This window comes from Haplochromis burtoni, unplaced genomic scaffold, assembly GCF_018398535.1.
Source record: "Haplochromis burtoni strain Fernald_Lab_line unplaced genomic scaffold, NCSU_Asbu1 Contig_40, whole genome shotgun sequence".
NCBI classification, from domain to species: domain Eukaryota; kingdom Metazoa; phylum Chordata; class Actinopteri; order Cichliformes; family Cichlidae; genus Haplochromis; species Haplochromis burtoni.
Window position 1 is genome coordinate 2,109,688 of NW_024582401.1, and position 13,119 is coordinate 2,122,806.

The window sequence follows — 13,119 nt, forward strand, 5'->3', positions numbered from 1 at the left end:
ATGCATGCAAAGCACTCGCACAAAACAAAGACACATGAGTGCAGTTTAAAGAACGTCTTTAATTAAATTAGGAGTCTTATCAAAATTGTTCAAGTTTTCAGGACAAACAACAGTGCAATCATTGACAGATGAGTATCTGTACACACAAGATAGATTACTATAGTCTAAGACAAAGGCCACAGCTTCAAGTAATGTAAACAGTAACAAGAACATATATACACTACCCTGCAAAAACAACAAGCGGGGGAAATTTCATACTTTTTATATTTCAGCCCTCGACAGAGATGAAACTATATGATGTCTAAAAGTATACAAACATTTTAACAGTAAGCACCAAGTGGATGCTTTTCGGAATGTAAATGCTCCTTCTCCATTTTCATATAGGCTGGTAATGTATGAACAAACTGTTACATTAATTAATACTCTGCCATTGTGCAGTGCAACAACTCTTAAAATAACACTTTCCACATGCTGTTAAAATGCCATTTTCAGCCATTTAGGAAGTATTATTTATTACCCTTTGAAACCGGCATTATTCATTTTGTTCATTTTGCACTTGCCACCGTGCCCTTTGGAAGAATATTGTAGTGGTTTAACACAAACACTAATGTGTTCAATGTTTCTGGCCCATCACCACACATAAAGCACTTTTTTTTTTGGTCATCCACAGTTTGCACTCTTTTGCCGGTTTCTCCTTTCATTTTGTATCCATGGATGAGTCATCGAGACATTCCATTATCCTCTGCAACTCCTGTATGCAGGGAACAATTGACTGGCTATACAGCTGAGCCATCTTCATTCTAGAGACAAAAAGATTAGAGCCATCTGTTAGGGTTGATTGAAAAACATCTAGTCACACTTGCACTAATAACTCCCTGTTATATATTATTTTTTGCTCTTAAATAATCTTAAATCTATAAATAAAAGCTTTTTTGCACCAAGTTTATTTAGAGTCTACACAGTGCCAACAGAACATTAGCAAATGTTAGCAACAACCTCAGAACACAAAGTGAAGCTCAATTCACTTTAGCTGCTAAAATGACTGACAGGCGCATGGAAGAAAGTGGAGAGGCAAACACATTCGTGATCTGTGAATCGGTGTTGAAAGGTGTGTAAACTTGCACTCAACAGGTGACAGACTTCAGTAGGATGTCCATGATGCTTTGCTTAAACTTGATATTCAAGTCAATAGTTTGTTGCCAGCCCATCAGCAGAGAGGTTGCGGAAAGCCGTTGGTGTATATAAACACCACCCACATGCATGTACAAGTATTATGTAGTAACCAAACTGAGGTGTTTATAGTGCAATCCTCTGGTGTAGCGCTGCCTAAACCTCACTACAAGGAAGGGGGCGGGTGGGTGCCGTGGCATCCCGCATCAGATCAAAATGAGTGTTACCTTCTGAGCAGCTCGCGTCCTCTGTTGGGTTCGGGGGAATAGTGCTGGAGAGCGGTGAGGCTGTGAGCCACCAGGATGCTGTAACACTGCTCTCGAAGGGCGTTGTGGCTCGCAGTGTCCCACTGCGGCAGCTCACTGGTGTAACGCCACGCCATCAGTGAGTGCTCCAACACGGCGTCCCAATCTTTGTTCCTCAGCAGAACTTGGCCCCACTCCTGACACGAAACCTGAGGTGGAAGACGAGGAGGTGTTTAATGTGACATAAATGTACTTAAGAATAGCAAAAGGAAATCTCCACTGGATACAAATAGCAGCCTTAAAGAACCTACTTTTAAAGGCCTAAAAACACAACTGTGCATGACAAAGACTCACTTTGAATGCTACCAGGTGAGGGTATGCCTTTCTGTAACAGTGAGCGTCCCTGTTGGATCCAAACCGTGAGTAAGGTATGGACCTGTAAACATTGGCCTTCTTTAGCTGCAGGTCTTCCTGTAGATACTTCAGGTCTGATGCCATGACCCTGGGCTCTTGGCTCTAGGGTACAACAGGAATGCACGCCTTGTTAAATTATGTCAATCGCAGCATTTCTTCAAAAACATTGCCACATTAGCTTTACTATAAGCTCAATTGTCCACTGATGAATACCTGTTCGACCAAGATGAGGGATCTAATGAGCTGCACAAGCTGCTGTTTGGAGAGCGGTGTGTGGTGCTCATCCATCTTCTCACACTGCTCCTCTAGCCTTCCTCTCCACGCTCCACCAACTGCCAAGTCCACTGCAAAACCAGGGAACACCAAGCAAAGTTAGCCCTTAACTCCCTTTCTATTATCAAGCGCGTTTTGTTTTTTGCCATGTAGCTTCCAATAAGGTCAGATCACAAAATCAACCGCATATCAGCTCAGCAAGTATAGCTACAATTAACTTAAGGTTAACAGCGTAACTTACATGACTGCATACGCTTTGTGCTTGCGGCTGTGTTTCTTCCTCTTGGAAGTGGGGACGGGGTCGGGACCATACGTGAACTTAATATTTCCAAGTAGGACCTCCTCATTCGAGCTGTAAAGAATTTAATATTTTTAAAAGTTGCATTGTTAAAATATTTAACATAATTTTACACTCACAGCATGATACGAAACTACCAGAAATACTTTTAATTGTTTTTTTGGGTTTTTTTTTTTCCAAATTTGGCGCTGTTATCGACAGCGCCTCGATAGCTCGAGCAGGGTGGCGCCTCTCTCCAAACAACAAGTTACACATGTTAAATGAAAAGCTAAAAACTCACCGGCAATTTTGGGCTGTGGAGCAGGTATTTCCGCCAAGGCCCGTCGTGGCTGGCACACAGCTGCCATTGCGACTTAACTTACGGTTTATAACACTCGGGGCTTACAACCTGCTTTGGCCTGGGGCGCTTCTGTTAGCCGAAATTTAAACCCCACGGAGTGGCGAACAATAACTTCTCCACGCTGGTAGCAGTTTAAACTCGGCAGCCACGAGCTTGTTCCGAAGACGTCCTCGCAGTTCTTTGAGCTCTGCCTGAGTTTAACTTGCTACACAAAAAGTTCTCCTGTCAGGTAAACCTGCTGAAACGGTGACAAAAAGACGCTTGTAACTTTTGGTTCTTTCACTTGCACACTAGTACAATGCTGATTGTGAAGCGCGCGACACGAGTTACCGCGCGGGCGTGGTTTGTGGGATTCGCTGACCTGATTGGTTAGACGTCACGACATGCTCAGAACAGGCGCCCAGTATGCAAATTAAACATACTTCTCCGTCCTGCACGTACTCTTCTCTACTTCTCTTTGGCTCTTGGGGAAAACATCACGTGAACGAACAGCCAGCTGTGGCTGAACCCAGAGCCCTTTAGGTAGTAAACTGCATGGCTTGAGACCCGCGTGCATGATACATCTCTGCCATGGACGGAGAGAGGAAGTGCAGTACATATAGCATATGTGAGGCAATGCTTACTTGTAGGCCTGTAAGAATCTTGCAGATTCGAACATTTGATATGGGGATAGTTTTGCATGGCGACCCCGAGCTTCCATTTGGTTATTATTATTATTGGTATTTTTAAATGTCATATCTCTTCTCTTACACACAGACATAGGGTTACAGAGACTATAGTACAAACAAAATAGGGTTTTTAAGGCTGACATCAATGCCGATATTTGGTGATTTAAAAATTGGATACTCCCATATATTGGCCGATTTTCTTTTTCTTTCCAATACACAAAACACAAGTAGATTTCCCGACTGTTCTCTATCTGTAGTTATTTACATACTGATCGCCTGGTTGTTGTTTTTGTAGTATTACAAACTTGTATTACCAACTAGGAAGTTGCAGAGTGACCTCTGGTGGACAAACTATGCAACAATTGGGGTCAACGCTCACCATATGTTTGACGAGTGTTTCTCCTGTCTCTTCTTTACTTTTTAATTTCCATTTATGGGTCAGTACCGATAACACCAGCTGCTGCTATGGGGTTCTAATAGAGACACTTGGTTAGCTTTTGACCAAAGTCAAAGTGGACTAGAAGGATACTGCCGGCACATTAACCTGGGTTCTCTGCTGGAAGGTCCGTTTGTCTCAGCAGGATGAAACTATCTCTCCTCTTCTCCAAAAGTTGATTCTATTCATCTGGATGTAGTGTTTTCAGTGGGAGAAACGTTTCGTCACTCATCCAAGTGACTTCTTCAGTCTCAGCTGACTGCAGGTTTCCCCAATCTTATAAACAGTACATTTGCATAATGACTGAAACTAGCACCACTGAAGGAACAATGGGCAAATTCTCATGACCATTGATAAACAACCACTGATCAAAGCCCACTGATCAAAGCCCACTGATCAATGGCCATGAGTACCATTCACAGAGAGTTGGGGAATGGCTGCAATCACAGCATTGCAAGATGGCAAAAGATGTACCCTTAAGCCCCCTCCTCGATTCAGATATGGTCTTTCCCTTTTCACGTAAATGGCCTCCTTGACTCCCTGCTCAAACCAGCGTTCCTCCCTGGAACAGAATCAACTTTTGGAGATTTACTTACCTGGATGATTGAGCATGCATTAAGATAACACTCCTCTTCTTCTTCTTTTGGCTCCTCCCCTTAAGGGTAAACACAGCAAGCCATCTGCATCCATTCACCCTATCCCTAGCATCGTCTCCTGTCTGTACCAGTTGATTGTTGATGCATGTATGTCAAATTACCTGTAATATATAGCAATGCGCTTTAACACCAAATCCATACCTCCTCAACTGATATAAAGACTGAAATATTACTGTGAAAAGACAACTTAAAATTTCGACTGTGTGAGAGAAATATCAGGAAAATGAGTAGTTTTACACTAGACATTAGTTTAAATAGATTCACATTTCACTGTCAGTTTAAAAAGGGGGGTATTTTAATATATCCCCCAATTAATCACATGTAAACTGACAGACAGTACCTTTTATGAAACAGACATTAAAATAAATGGCTGTTGATTTTAGGATGGCAAACTTTACAAAACAAATCACAGCATGATTGCATGGTGTAGTAACTCATTCAAACCAAAGATGCATGGAATAAGACAAGTTTTTCTGCAAAATATCTTTTAATAGGTTGGTGGGTTGCTGAAAAAAAGCAGTGATTTCTTCTTTGTTGAGAGACATAACCACATCTTGATACACGGCGTGGTTTAGTAAATCATTCACACACAAAACTCATTCCAAAAGCGATGGTAATAAAAAAACAAACTAAGTTTAGCAAAGTTTATATTTGATGTTGGGGGAAATTATATATTTCTTTTTTTAAGTATATATATATATAACAAAATAATCTAAGTGGTAGTAGATTAGTGGTAGAATACAAAGCGGTTGTGTGAATGAAGTGCAATGTTTAGTGTAACCTGTATGTTCAACACTTTTACTGAATTTTCCAGTCATCTTGTAAAATAAACAAAAACCAAAGAAAGAAAAACAAGCATCATAATATAATCTGTTAAAATCAGCTCACTGTTACACAGTCATTTTAGAGCATTTAAATATAACTATACCGCTTCCTCACTGGACTGACAATGAAACTTGTTTTTTTACTTACATGTCTAGAGGTACATTTTCTTTTAAAATAAATACAGTTATTGTAAAACTGCTGCTCGTGAACTGATTGAACTGAAAGTGAAGTCACCCCTAGCCCTGCACAGTATCAAAGCAAATTAACCCTCTCCAGGCAGGCGTTGCTGATTTGCAACATTTAAAAACTAACAACCTGATTACCCCACATACATATTTTATGAGTTTTTTTTACTCAGATGTACCACTGCAGGACTTGGTTGTGCATTAGCAACAAAAAGTTTAATCTGAGCCTGAGAGGGTTAAACTGAATACTCGATGGCTTCTTGAAACTGCTACAGTAAATTTGATAATTAATTATGTACATTATATACACATTTTCTAAATAACTTACATAATGCACACTTAAAAGGGTATAATTTCTATTAGGTACATATCATATTACAAAGGTCTGTGACAGTATGGCTTTGTAAATATGCATTACAATATTGTCATCAGAAAAAAAGCAAGTGCAGTCAGAGGACTCTTTAAGCATCTTATACATCTATTCATTGTAAATGTTATGTAACTTTAATGTTTAGTCTAACTCCTGCCTTTTGCTTTTTAAACTTTGATATGGAGACAGCTCTAAACCTTTATGAAAAATACATGACTCTTACAGCTGACTCAAAGACGACAAGACGCTTAAAGACATACTCCCGCTGACAGCAGAGGCCACACTATAAATTATAAGGAGTAGCCTCTACTTGCTAAGCAGCGTTTTAAGGGAGCGGGTGAGTGCGTTAGCAATGGCTGACATGGTACTAGAGTGGCGGACCAGGGCTTTCATGCTGTGCTCCCCTGGTGCTCCAACAGTGGCAGCCTCAGCTGCTTTGAGCAAACAGATATAGTTCATAACAACCTCGTCAACCTTTGCCACGACTTCTCTCTGTTGGTGTGAGGCTGAGGCTCCGAGTCCCCTAACCAGACACATGCAAGCTTCGCAGAGACAACAAAGCACCTGAAAGCTACAAGTCACGGCTAGCAGCATTTCCTCTGGACTGCTGTGGGCCTGTGCCATCCTCCGGCACGCCCGGCCTAATTCTTTTGACTCAACGGAGAGGAGCTGTTTATACTGTGATACATCCTGGTTAGGCATCTGGATGCCGCGCTCACAGCGACCTATGCTGGATCTCACTAATGCGATGAGCTCGCTGGCATCACGGCGGGCATCAGTGAAGCCAGAAGGGAAACCGTACATGTGGTCTTTGAGGGCGTTGATTCGTGCCAGTCGGTCACTGAAGCTCATGTTATTAAGGACCTCGCCATACAGCTGCTCGCCAGCAGCGTCCAGTGCGGAACCGCAGGGGAATATGGCTGAAGCAGCACCGTTATCCTCGAAATCAGGTCCACTGCGACTTCGTCTGGGCCTCTCCCATTCGATCTCATCCTCTTCGCCCTCACTCTTACGTTTAAAGAAACAGTAACTAAAGGGCCCATTACATCTCCAGGGACTTGTGTCCAGTTTTTGAGAGCCCTTCATTTGTTTTGCATCTTTCTGCAATGGAAAAGCCACAGATGCCCTTCTACTGTCTACCCTACTGCCTGTGGACCAGCACGTGGTGTGGGAAGACACAGAGCCTTGGGAGTAGCTCTTGGAGAGCCTCTTCCTAGTTGGTCTCCGCTGGACTTTGGTGTCACCTTGCGGGGGCAGAGACAGTGACAGGGGCTGCTGGCTCCGGCTTCGGGTGGGCTTCTCAAATAGAGCTTCAACACTACCAGAACTTGCAGTTACATTGCTAGAGCTCCGTTTAAGCTCCCGGCCCCGTTGCAGGCTACTGAAGGGATCTGTGTGTGGTAGCGTCGGGGTGACAGCCTGAATGTGGTTCTGACTCGGCCGGGACTGGACAGAATGATTGGGGTCCTGCGTGCATCCTGAATTGCTGGAACTGGTGTTGACTTGAACAGGCTGGGAAAAAGAAGGAGGTGGTGGGGGAGGTGGTGGGGGAGGTGGATTCTGAGGATTGGGTGTTGGAGATGTAATGCAAGCTCTTGGACCAGCTGATGCCTGCCTGACAAAAGCAGAAGGGTGGTCTCCCCTTCCTAGTGAGATAGTGTTGAGGTCTGCTCTTTGACCACCGGGGGCAGCAGAGAAACAAAGAGAATCGTTAGGGCGGGACTGACGAACTGCATGCTTTGACTTCAGGTCTGATCTGAACCATTCCTCTGTGCTGCTAACTTGGCTTCTTGATCGAGGTGGATGACGGCTAGTGGTACCTCCCCCCTCACGGTTTCCGCCTGTAGCAAGTCCTCCGTCGCGGCTGTTACAGCCCTCTCTCTTATAGAGGGACAGAAAGTGCTCTGGGTCCAGACCACTCCTCTCTAGCTCACTTTCTAGGCCAGAAAAGGAGCTCCTCCTCTCAGAAGTAGCTTTCCTGAAATCTAAAGTCTCATTCCTTCTCTGAGCATGCATATCAGGACTTCTCTTGAGTTTGGTAGGAAGTGTTGCAGAATAGTATGACCGTGCATTTTTGTTTGCTGCCTGCATGGCAGCAGCATTAGGGTTAACTACATTTGGGCTGAGGAATGGAGATGATATGGATGAAGGCATACACGGGCAGCGAGCGATGGTGTTTCCCCTATTTTTAACCATTTCAACAAGCTGGGGGTTGCTAGTAATAAAACGCCTTGTGTCCTTTTTAACTCCTCCTCCCATGCCCGCACTCTGCAACTTCCCTCCCTGATGCATCTGGCTGACTGTTAGATAGTTAATCAATTGCCTGTAGGCCTCGCTGCCTTCCTTCTGGTTCAGCCCTTTCAGACAGGCCTGTTGTTTAGCATGCTGATCATTCTGGAGTCGCTTGTTTCCTAAAGGGTCTTTATGCTTAGATGGTGTGGCTGAGGACGGCCGGCCCGGTTCTGACCCAGGGGAAGGTTGGTGAATATTGGGCAGCATTTTCCGAAGGAGGGCAGGATCTGCATGAGGGTGGAGGTCTTTTCCCTGAGTACTCTGGGCAGGGGTGCCAAAGGGGGTTCCGGGTTTGTTATCTTCATAGTTTAACACCCTGAGTAACGAGGAGGAGGAATTAGAAAGCGGGTGCCTTTGCAGATGGTGGTGTTTTGATTCAATGGCACCAGGGCCAAGGGGTGAATCATTTGGGGTAGCACAAACGCTACTGTTCGTGCTGCCACCAGCATCCAGTGATGAGCACAGAGAGCCCTGCAGTGAACTGTGTGCTTCTCCTTGCAGATTTGAAATCCTTTTTGCTAGATGGTATTCACACAGCCGGGCCACACTCTGTTGTCTCGAAATGGGCTGATGGTCACTCTGTAGGTCTGATCCCTGGTCTGATCCCCCTGATCTAGATTTTTTGGTTGGGGATAGCAACGATGCTACAACTAGATGTTCATCTTGCTCAGCAGCTGAAGTTCCATTATCTGCATCACAGCCCCCCAAGTTGACAACATCTGAGAAGCGGTCAGAGATAACGGAGGAAGGGCGGGGACTTCTATGATGATCACGAGGGAGGCTGTTGACTCCATGGCTCTCGGCTACAGAGTTTTCTGCTAAAAAAGAATCCTGCCTTCTTTGGCTGTCTTCTCGTTCGCAGAATGAGGTGCACTGGTCCAAGTCAAGATGGCTGCGGCTCCCAATGCTCTCTCCTCGATATCCTTCCCTTGTGCTGAAGGTGTTATACTTTCCGCTGGAGTCTGCTGATTTTTTATGGTGCTTGCCTCCTGGTGTGGTGGAGCTTGGGCGCTGAAGAGTGGCTGAGAGATTAGTCTGGGGCCTTACTTCTGAGCTGTTCGGCCGTGATGATGTGGTGCTTAACTGAGGGCTCCGTCTTGGAGGAACTGCTGGAGGATGAAGGTGTCGTGTTGGACTGCGAGGTTTCTTTTGTATTGTTCCTCCGGTACTGGGGGAGACAGGAAATTCAGTTTTTTCTTCAAGTAAAGGTTGGTATCCTTCCCTTGTGGCCACCAGAAGACGCATGTGGCTCTCGCTCAGTCGGTGAGTAGCAGCTAGTTCAGAGATCTCAGTCATCTCTGAGGAGTTGGTCTCATTACCAGAGTCTGAGGATGACTCTGGACTAAAGCCATGAGATATATAAACACCTAGGTGATAAGAGATACAAAGTTAAATGTAGATCATTCAATCTCAATTTATCTGCTGCTGAAAGCTTTGACAGTTAGAACTCTGAACATGTTTGGTTTTTTTTTCCATAGCTTATAGTGAATCCCAAATGAACTTGTGAATCTACACCAAAACAATTTTGTGCAGAAGTAGCAGTTAATATGAAATCTTAGACAGTAGTGACAGAGAACCAAGCTAAACATATTGTTAATTCTATTTAGCAGGCACAATGCACAACACATGTACCAGATATGGCTAACAGCTAACTCTGCTCCATAGACTCCTAAACAAAGGCCCTGACTGGCAGGTAGCATTAAAAGTTAGCAATTAATTGTCGTAAATCTAAATATGAAAGAAAAAAAAAGCAAGCAAATGGTAAAACATTTAAAATAGTTTGCACTGATATATGATGTAAATAGATACATAGTGGTCAAAAAGTAAGGAAAATGGTTGAAGTAGTTTGATGTAGTAGCTAAAAGTATAGTTAAAAAAATAAAATGCAAGCTAAATATACTAGAAATTGACATAGATGTCTGAAAATAGGAATATGATTGATTTTTAATTTTTAAGCCAAGGTATGGCTAACTGTCGAAATTCCTAGCTAAAAGTCTTGAGAGCTTGAAAAAGAAGGCAAGTGTACTTCTACAAGATGTTTCACCTCTCATCCAAGAACCTTTCTGAGTTCTATAAAATGGTGTAGAGTCTCGGGTATTTAACCCCTAGTGGGAGTTGTCCCCTTTGGAAGTAGTCCTGAGCACTGTAGATCATATGAGTCATCGCATGAGCTGAGGTATGAAAAAGGGCATGAGTATCATCACATGGGGTTATGGGTGAAACCACTGCAAGACCTTGCCCCAATCCATCATGTGGTCTATGGAGATCACTGAGGCAACATATTGGGGTCGCTGAAGGTTGACACTCCATCATTTTTAAGAACTAATGAAACTGTCCAGTTGTCTTCTTTTTCAAGCTCTCAAGATTACTATGCCCTAGATGACTGGGAACCTAGAAAGACATAACTAGATATTTGTTTTTGCCAACTGGTTAGGGAATATGCATTTTTCCTTAGTGACAGGTGGATGCCAAGAGGTCATTGATCAGTCTTTAGGCTTGCGTGACTAGTACTTTAGCAATAATTTTCTCAGAGACTGCCATTAACTTCCAGCCGCTCCTTGTGACCAGTTGAGAATATAAATTTTTTCCTCATAATTGGTGGTTTTCAGAGGGTTGGACCAGTCTTTAGACCTTTGCGACTGTCTTACATGCTTGATCCCACAGTGTCATCATGGTTGTCACACATCCAAAATGGTGGGCAAGTTAATGTCACGTGGTGACTTGTCTGCAAAACCTTAATTAGCAAATGTGTAGCCAGCAGTTGAAACTGAGCTAAAACGGAAGATGAACATATGAAACTTTTAGCAACAAGTAATAGTTACACTTTTGAAAGTATCAGTAAACATAATTAACAGCTTAAATGGATGTTGAAGGTTAGGGTGGAACTGTAACTAAAACTAGTGGATTAATGTTTGAATTACTCCACTAGTTGCTACTCAATGTTGACCAAGCTAGTAGTTATGGTTAATGATTGAGGCAGTTTACAGACCATAGCTGCTAAATATGTAATTGTTAAGACTAAATTGTAAGCTGAAAGCAATTCAGATCTAGTTTAAAATGAGTTTAAAGTCCATTTGACAGAGCTAGGGAGGGAGAATTTAAGACAAAGAAAAGTTGGTAACCACTGGCTCAGTCTAAGTAAAAGTGCTGTAATATTCAGTGCTAAATAAAGGCATCAACATTACTTTGCTGCATTAGTATTCAACAGACCTGGATTGTTACCGCTGGGTGGTGGCGGTGGTGGAGGCTTCTGTTCAGAGACAGAGAGAGCTTGCAGCGCTTGCAGTGTATTCATAACCGCATTTTCCAGTCCTCTCTCCCCTCCCCTGCTCCCTTCCCCCTCCCCATGCGTTGGAATGGCATCGATTAGTGAAACCGGAATATCGTCATTTTCACGTGTGCTTAGAGGCCTTCCCTCAGGTGCAACGTCCTCATCCAAACTGTCGCGAAAGCCTGGTGGTGGTGCTGCGATCGCAAGGTTGAGCGTCTGCAGCAGGGTGTCGTCTTCATCATCGTCAACACCATCATCGCCCTCGGGAGGAGGCAGTGACGTCAGGTCGATAATGTCGTCCGTAGAACCGGAAAGTGTGAGAAAGGTAGCTTTGCCGGCTGCTGTGGGTAGGCCCTCCCCTTGGATACCATCATGTGTCTCATCACCCACTGGCGTCCCCCCAGTGGAATCTTCTTCACAAGAATCCTCGTCTGGATCACTTGTATTGCCACGATAAACTAGTTCCCTTAGCTCCTCACTACTTTCCTCGCTTATGATGTTACTATAGACGTGCTGAAATGGCTCTCTGTCCTGTTGCTGAAAGTATGTGTTGTTGTGCAAGTAGGGCGGTCCGTAGTTGGGTACCTCCGGGCTCTCTAACAGTCTTTCATAGCGTAAGTTCTTAAATTTATTGAGGGGTGGGTTCCCCTCAAAAATAAATGACACTTTGGCGCTCCGAGGTGAGTCTTGAGTTTTGTGTCTGGTAGCTGGAGGCAGAGGAGGGGGCAACGGACTCCTTCGGTTCTCAAGGTCTCTGTCAGGGTTTGGTGGTTCGTGGAAGTAAGGAGAAATGCTGTTTTCCCTTTGCCCATTGTCTGAGTACTCAGAGTCTCTGCTGTAGATCTCTACTTGACCAGGCTCCTCATTGTCCCCAAAAGATGTGCTGTAAGGCCACTCCAGGACACGTTCCTGACCTGCAAGGAACACAAGATTTTATTGCTTTACCTGTTTTGTATTTGATTTTGATTCAACTTTAAAGACCTGTTTCAGTTAAGCACTCTATTTCAAAGCAGGGTTTATGCAGCACTGTAAAACGTCAATTTTTAAATGTGTGACCTCGCAACAAGTTTTCATAGTTTCATGTGGAGTATTTTTCCAGACCATCAACATCTACTACTCAAGTGAAACTTTAGATATCCACCAATTTGTCCTAAACAGATGGCTTGTAATCCATATTATGTCACATACACACAGACAGGGCTGGGCCATATCATACCATAACATATCCTATTCACGGTAATACCGGTATAATGTTAGGCGATAAGAAAATGAAATATCGCAATGGAATATGGTTAAAACGCGCCTGCGCAGTGCCTTTGTTTTCATACGCACATGGCAGAAAAAGCATGGCGGCAACGGAGAATGGTAAATGGCCTGTATTTATATAGCGCTTTTCTAGTCCCTAAGGACCCCAAAGCGCTTTACATATCCAGTCATCCATCCATTCACACACACATTCACACACTGGTGATGGTAGCTACATTGTAGAGAGACAGTGCCCCTTATAATTCTTCTGTATGAATTCTGGTTGTACTTACTGACCTCGAACCGATTTGTGGTACACGGCGCTCAAAAATCTGTAAAAAAATGTTTTAGTACGACTTTGCTAAGCTACGAAGCCACTCCGCTTGATGGATTGTCGGAGCATTACAGCTATCGTAGTCAGGAACCTTGCA

The 13,119-nt window shown here is 43.7% G+C and overlaps 2 protein-coding genes across 4 annotated transcripts in view; both read right to left on the reverse strand.

Annotated features, from left to right (window-relative positions):
- Positions 1-266: 266 nt before the first annotated feature.
- On the reverse strand, positions 267-3,087 carry LOC102313825. The gene is made up of 6 exons (XM_005919971.3): positions 2,681-3,087; positions 2,344-2,454; positions 2,043-2,173; positions 1,770-1,931; positions 1,398-1,624; positions 267-800 (listed from the first exon to the last, which is right to left on the reverse strand). The coding sequence occupies exons 1-6, from the start codon at positions 2,745-2,747 to the stop codon at positions 698-700; spliced, it is 801 nt and encodes a 266-aa protein (XP_005920033.1). The 5' UTR covers positions 2,748-3,087; the 3' UTR covers positions 267-697.
- A 1,333-nt stretch (positions 3,088-4,420) lies between these two features.
- The window catches only part of LOC102313329 (FERM and PDZ domain-containing protein 4), a 110,227-nt gene continuing 101,528 nt past the window's right edge, over positions 4,421-13,119 (reverse strand). For 2 of the 3 annotated variants that reach the window (XM_005919969.3, XM_005919970.3), the window contains exons 15-16: positions 11,383-12,357; positions 4,422-9,539 (exon numbers count right to left, since the gene is read on the reverse strand). In XM_005919969.3, the coding sequence (XP_005920031.1) occupies positions 6,187-9,539; positions 11,383-12,357 (4,328 nt within the window). In that variant the 3' untranslated portion in view covers positions 4,422-6,186. Of the gene's footprint in view, positions 9,540-11,382; positions 12,358-13,119 lie in introns of all 3 variants that reach the window. The other variant, XM_042219957.1, reaches the window with a different exon arrangement.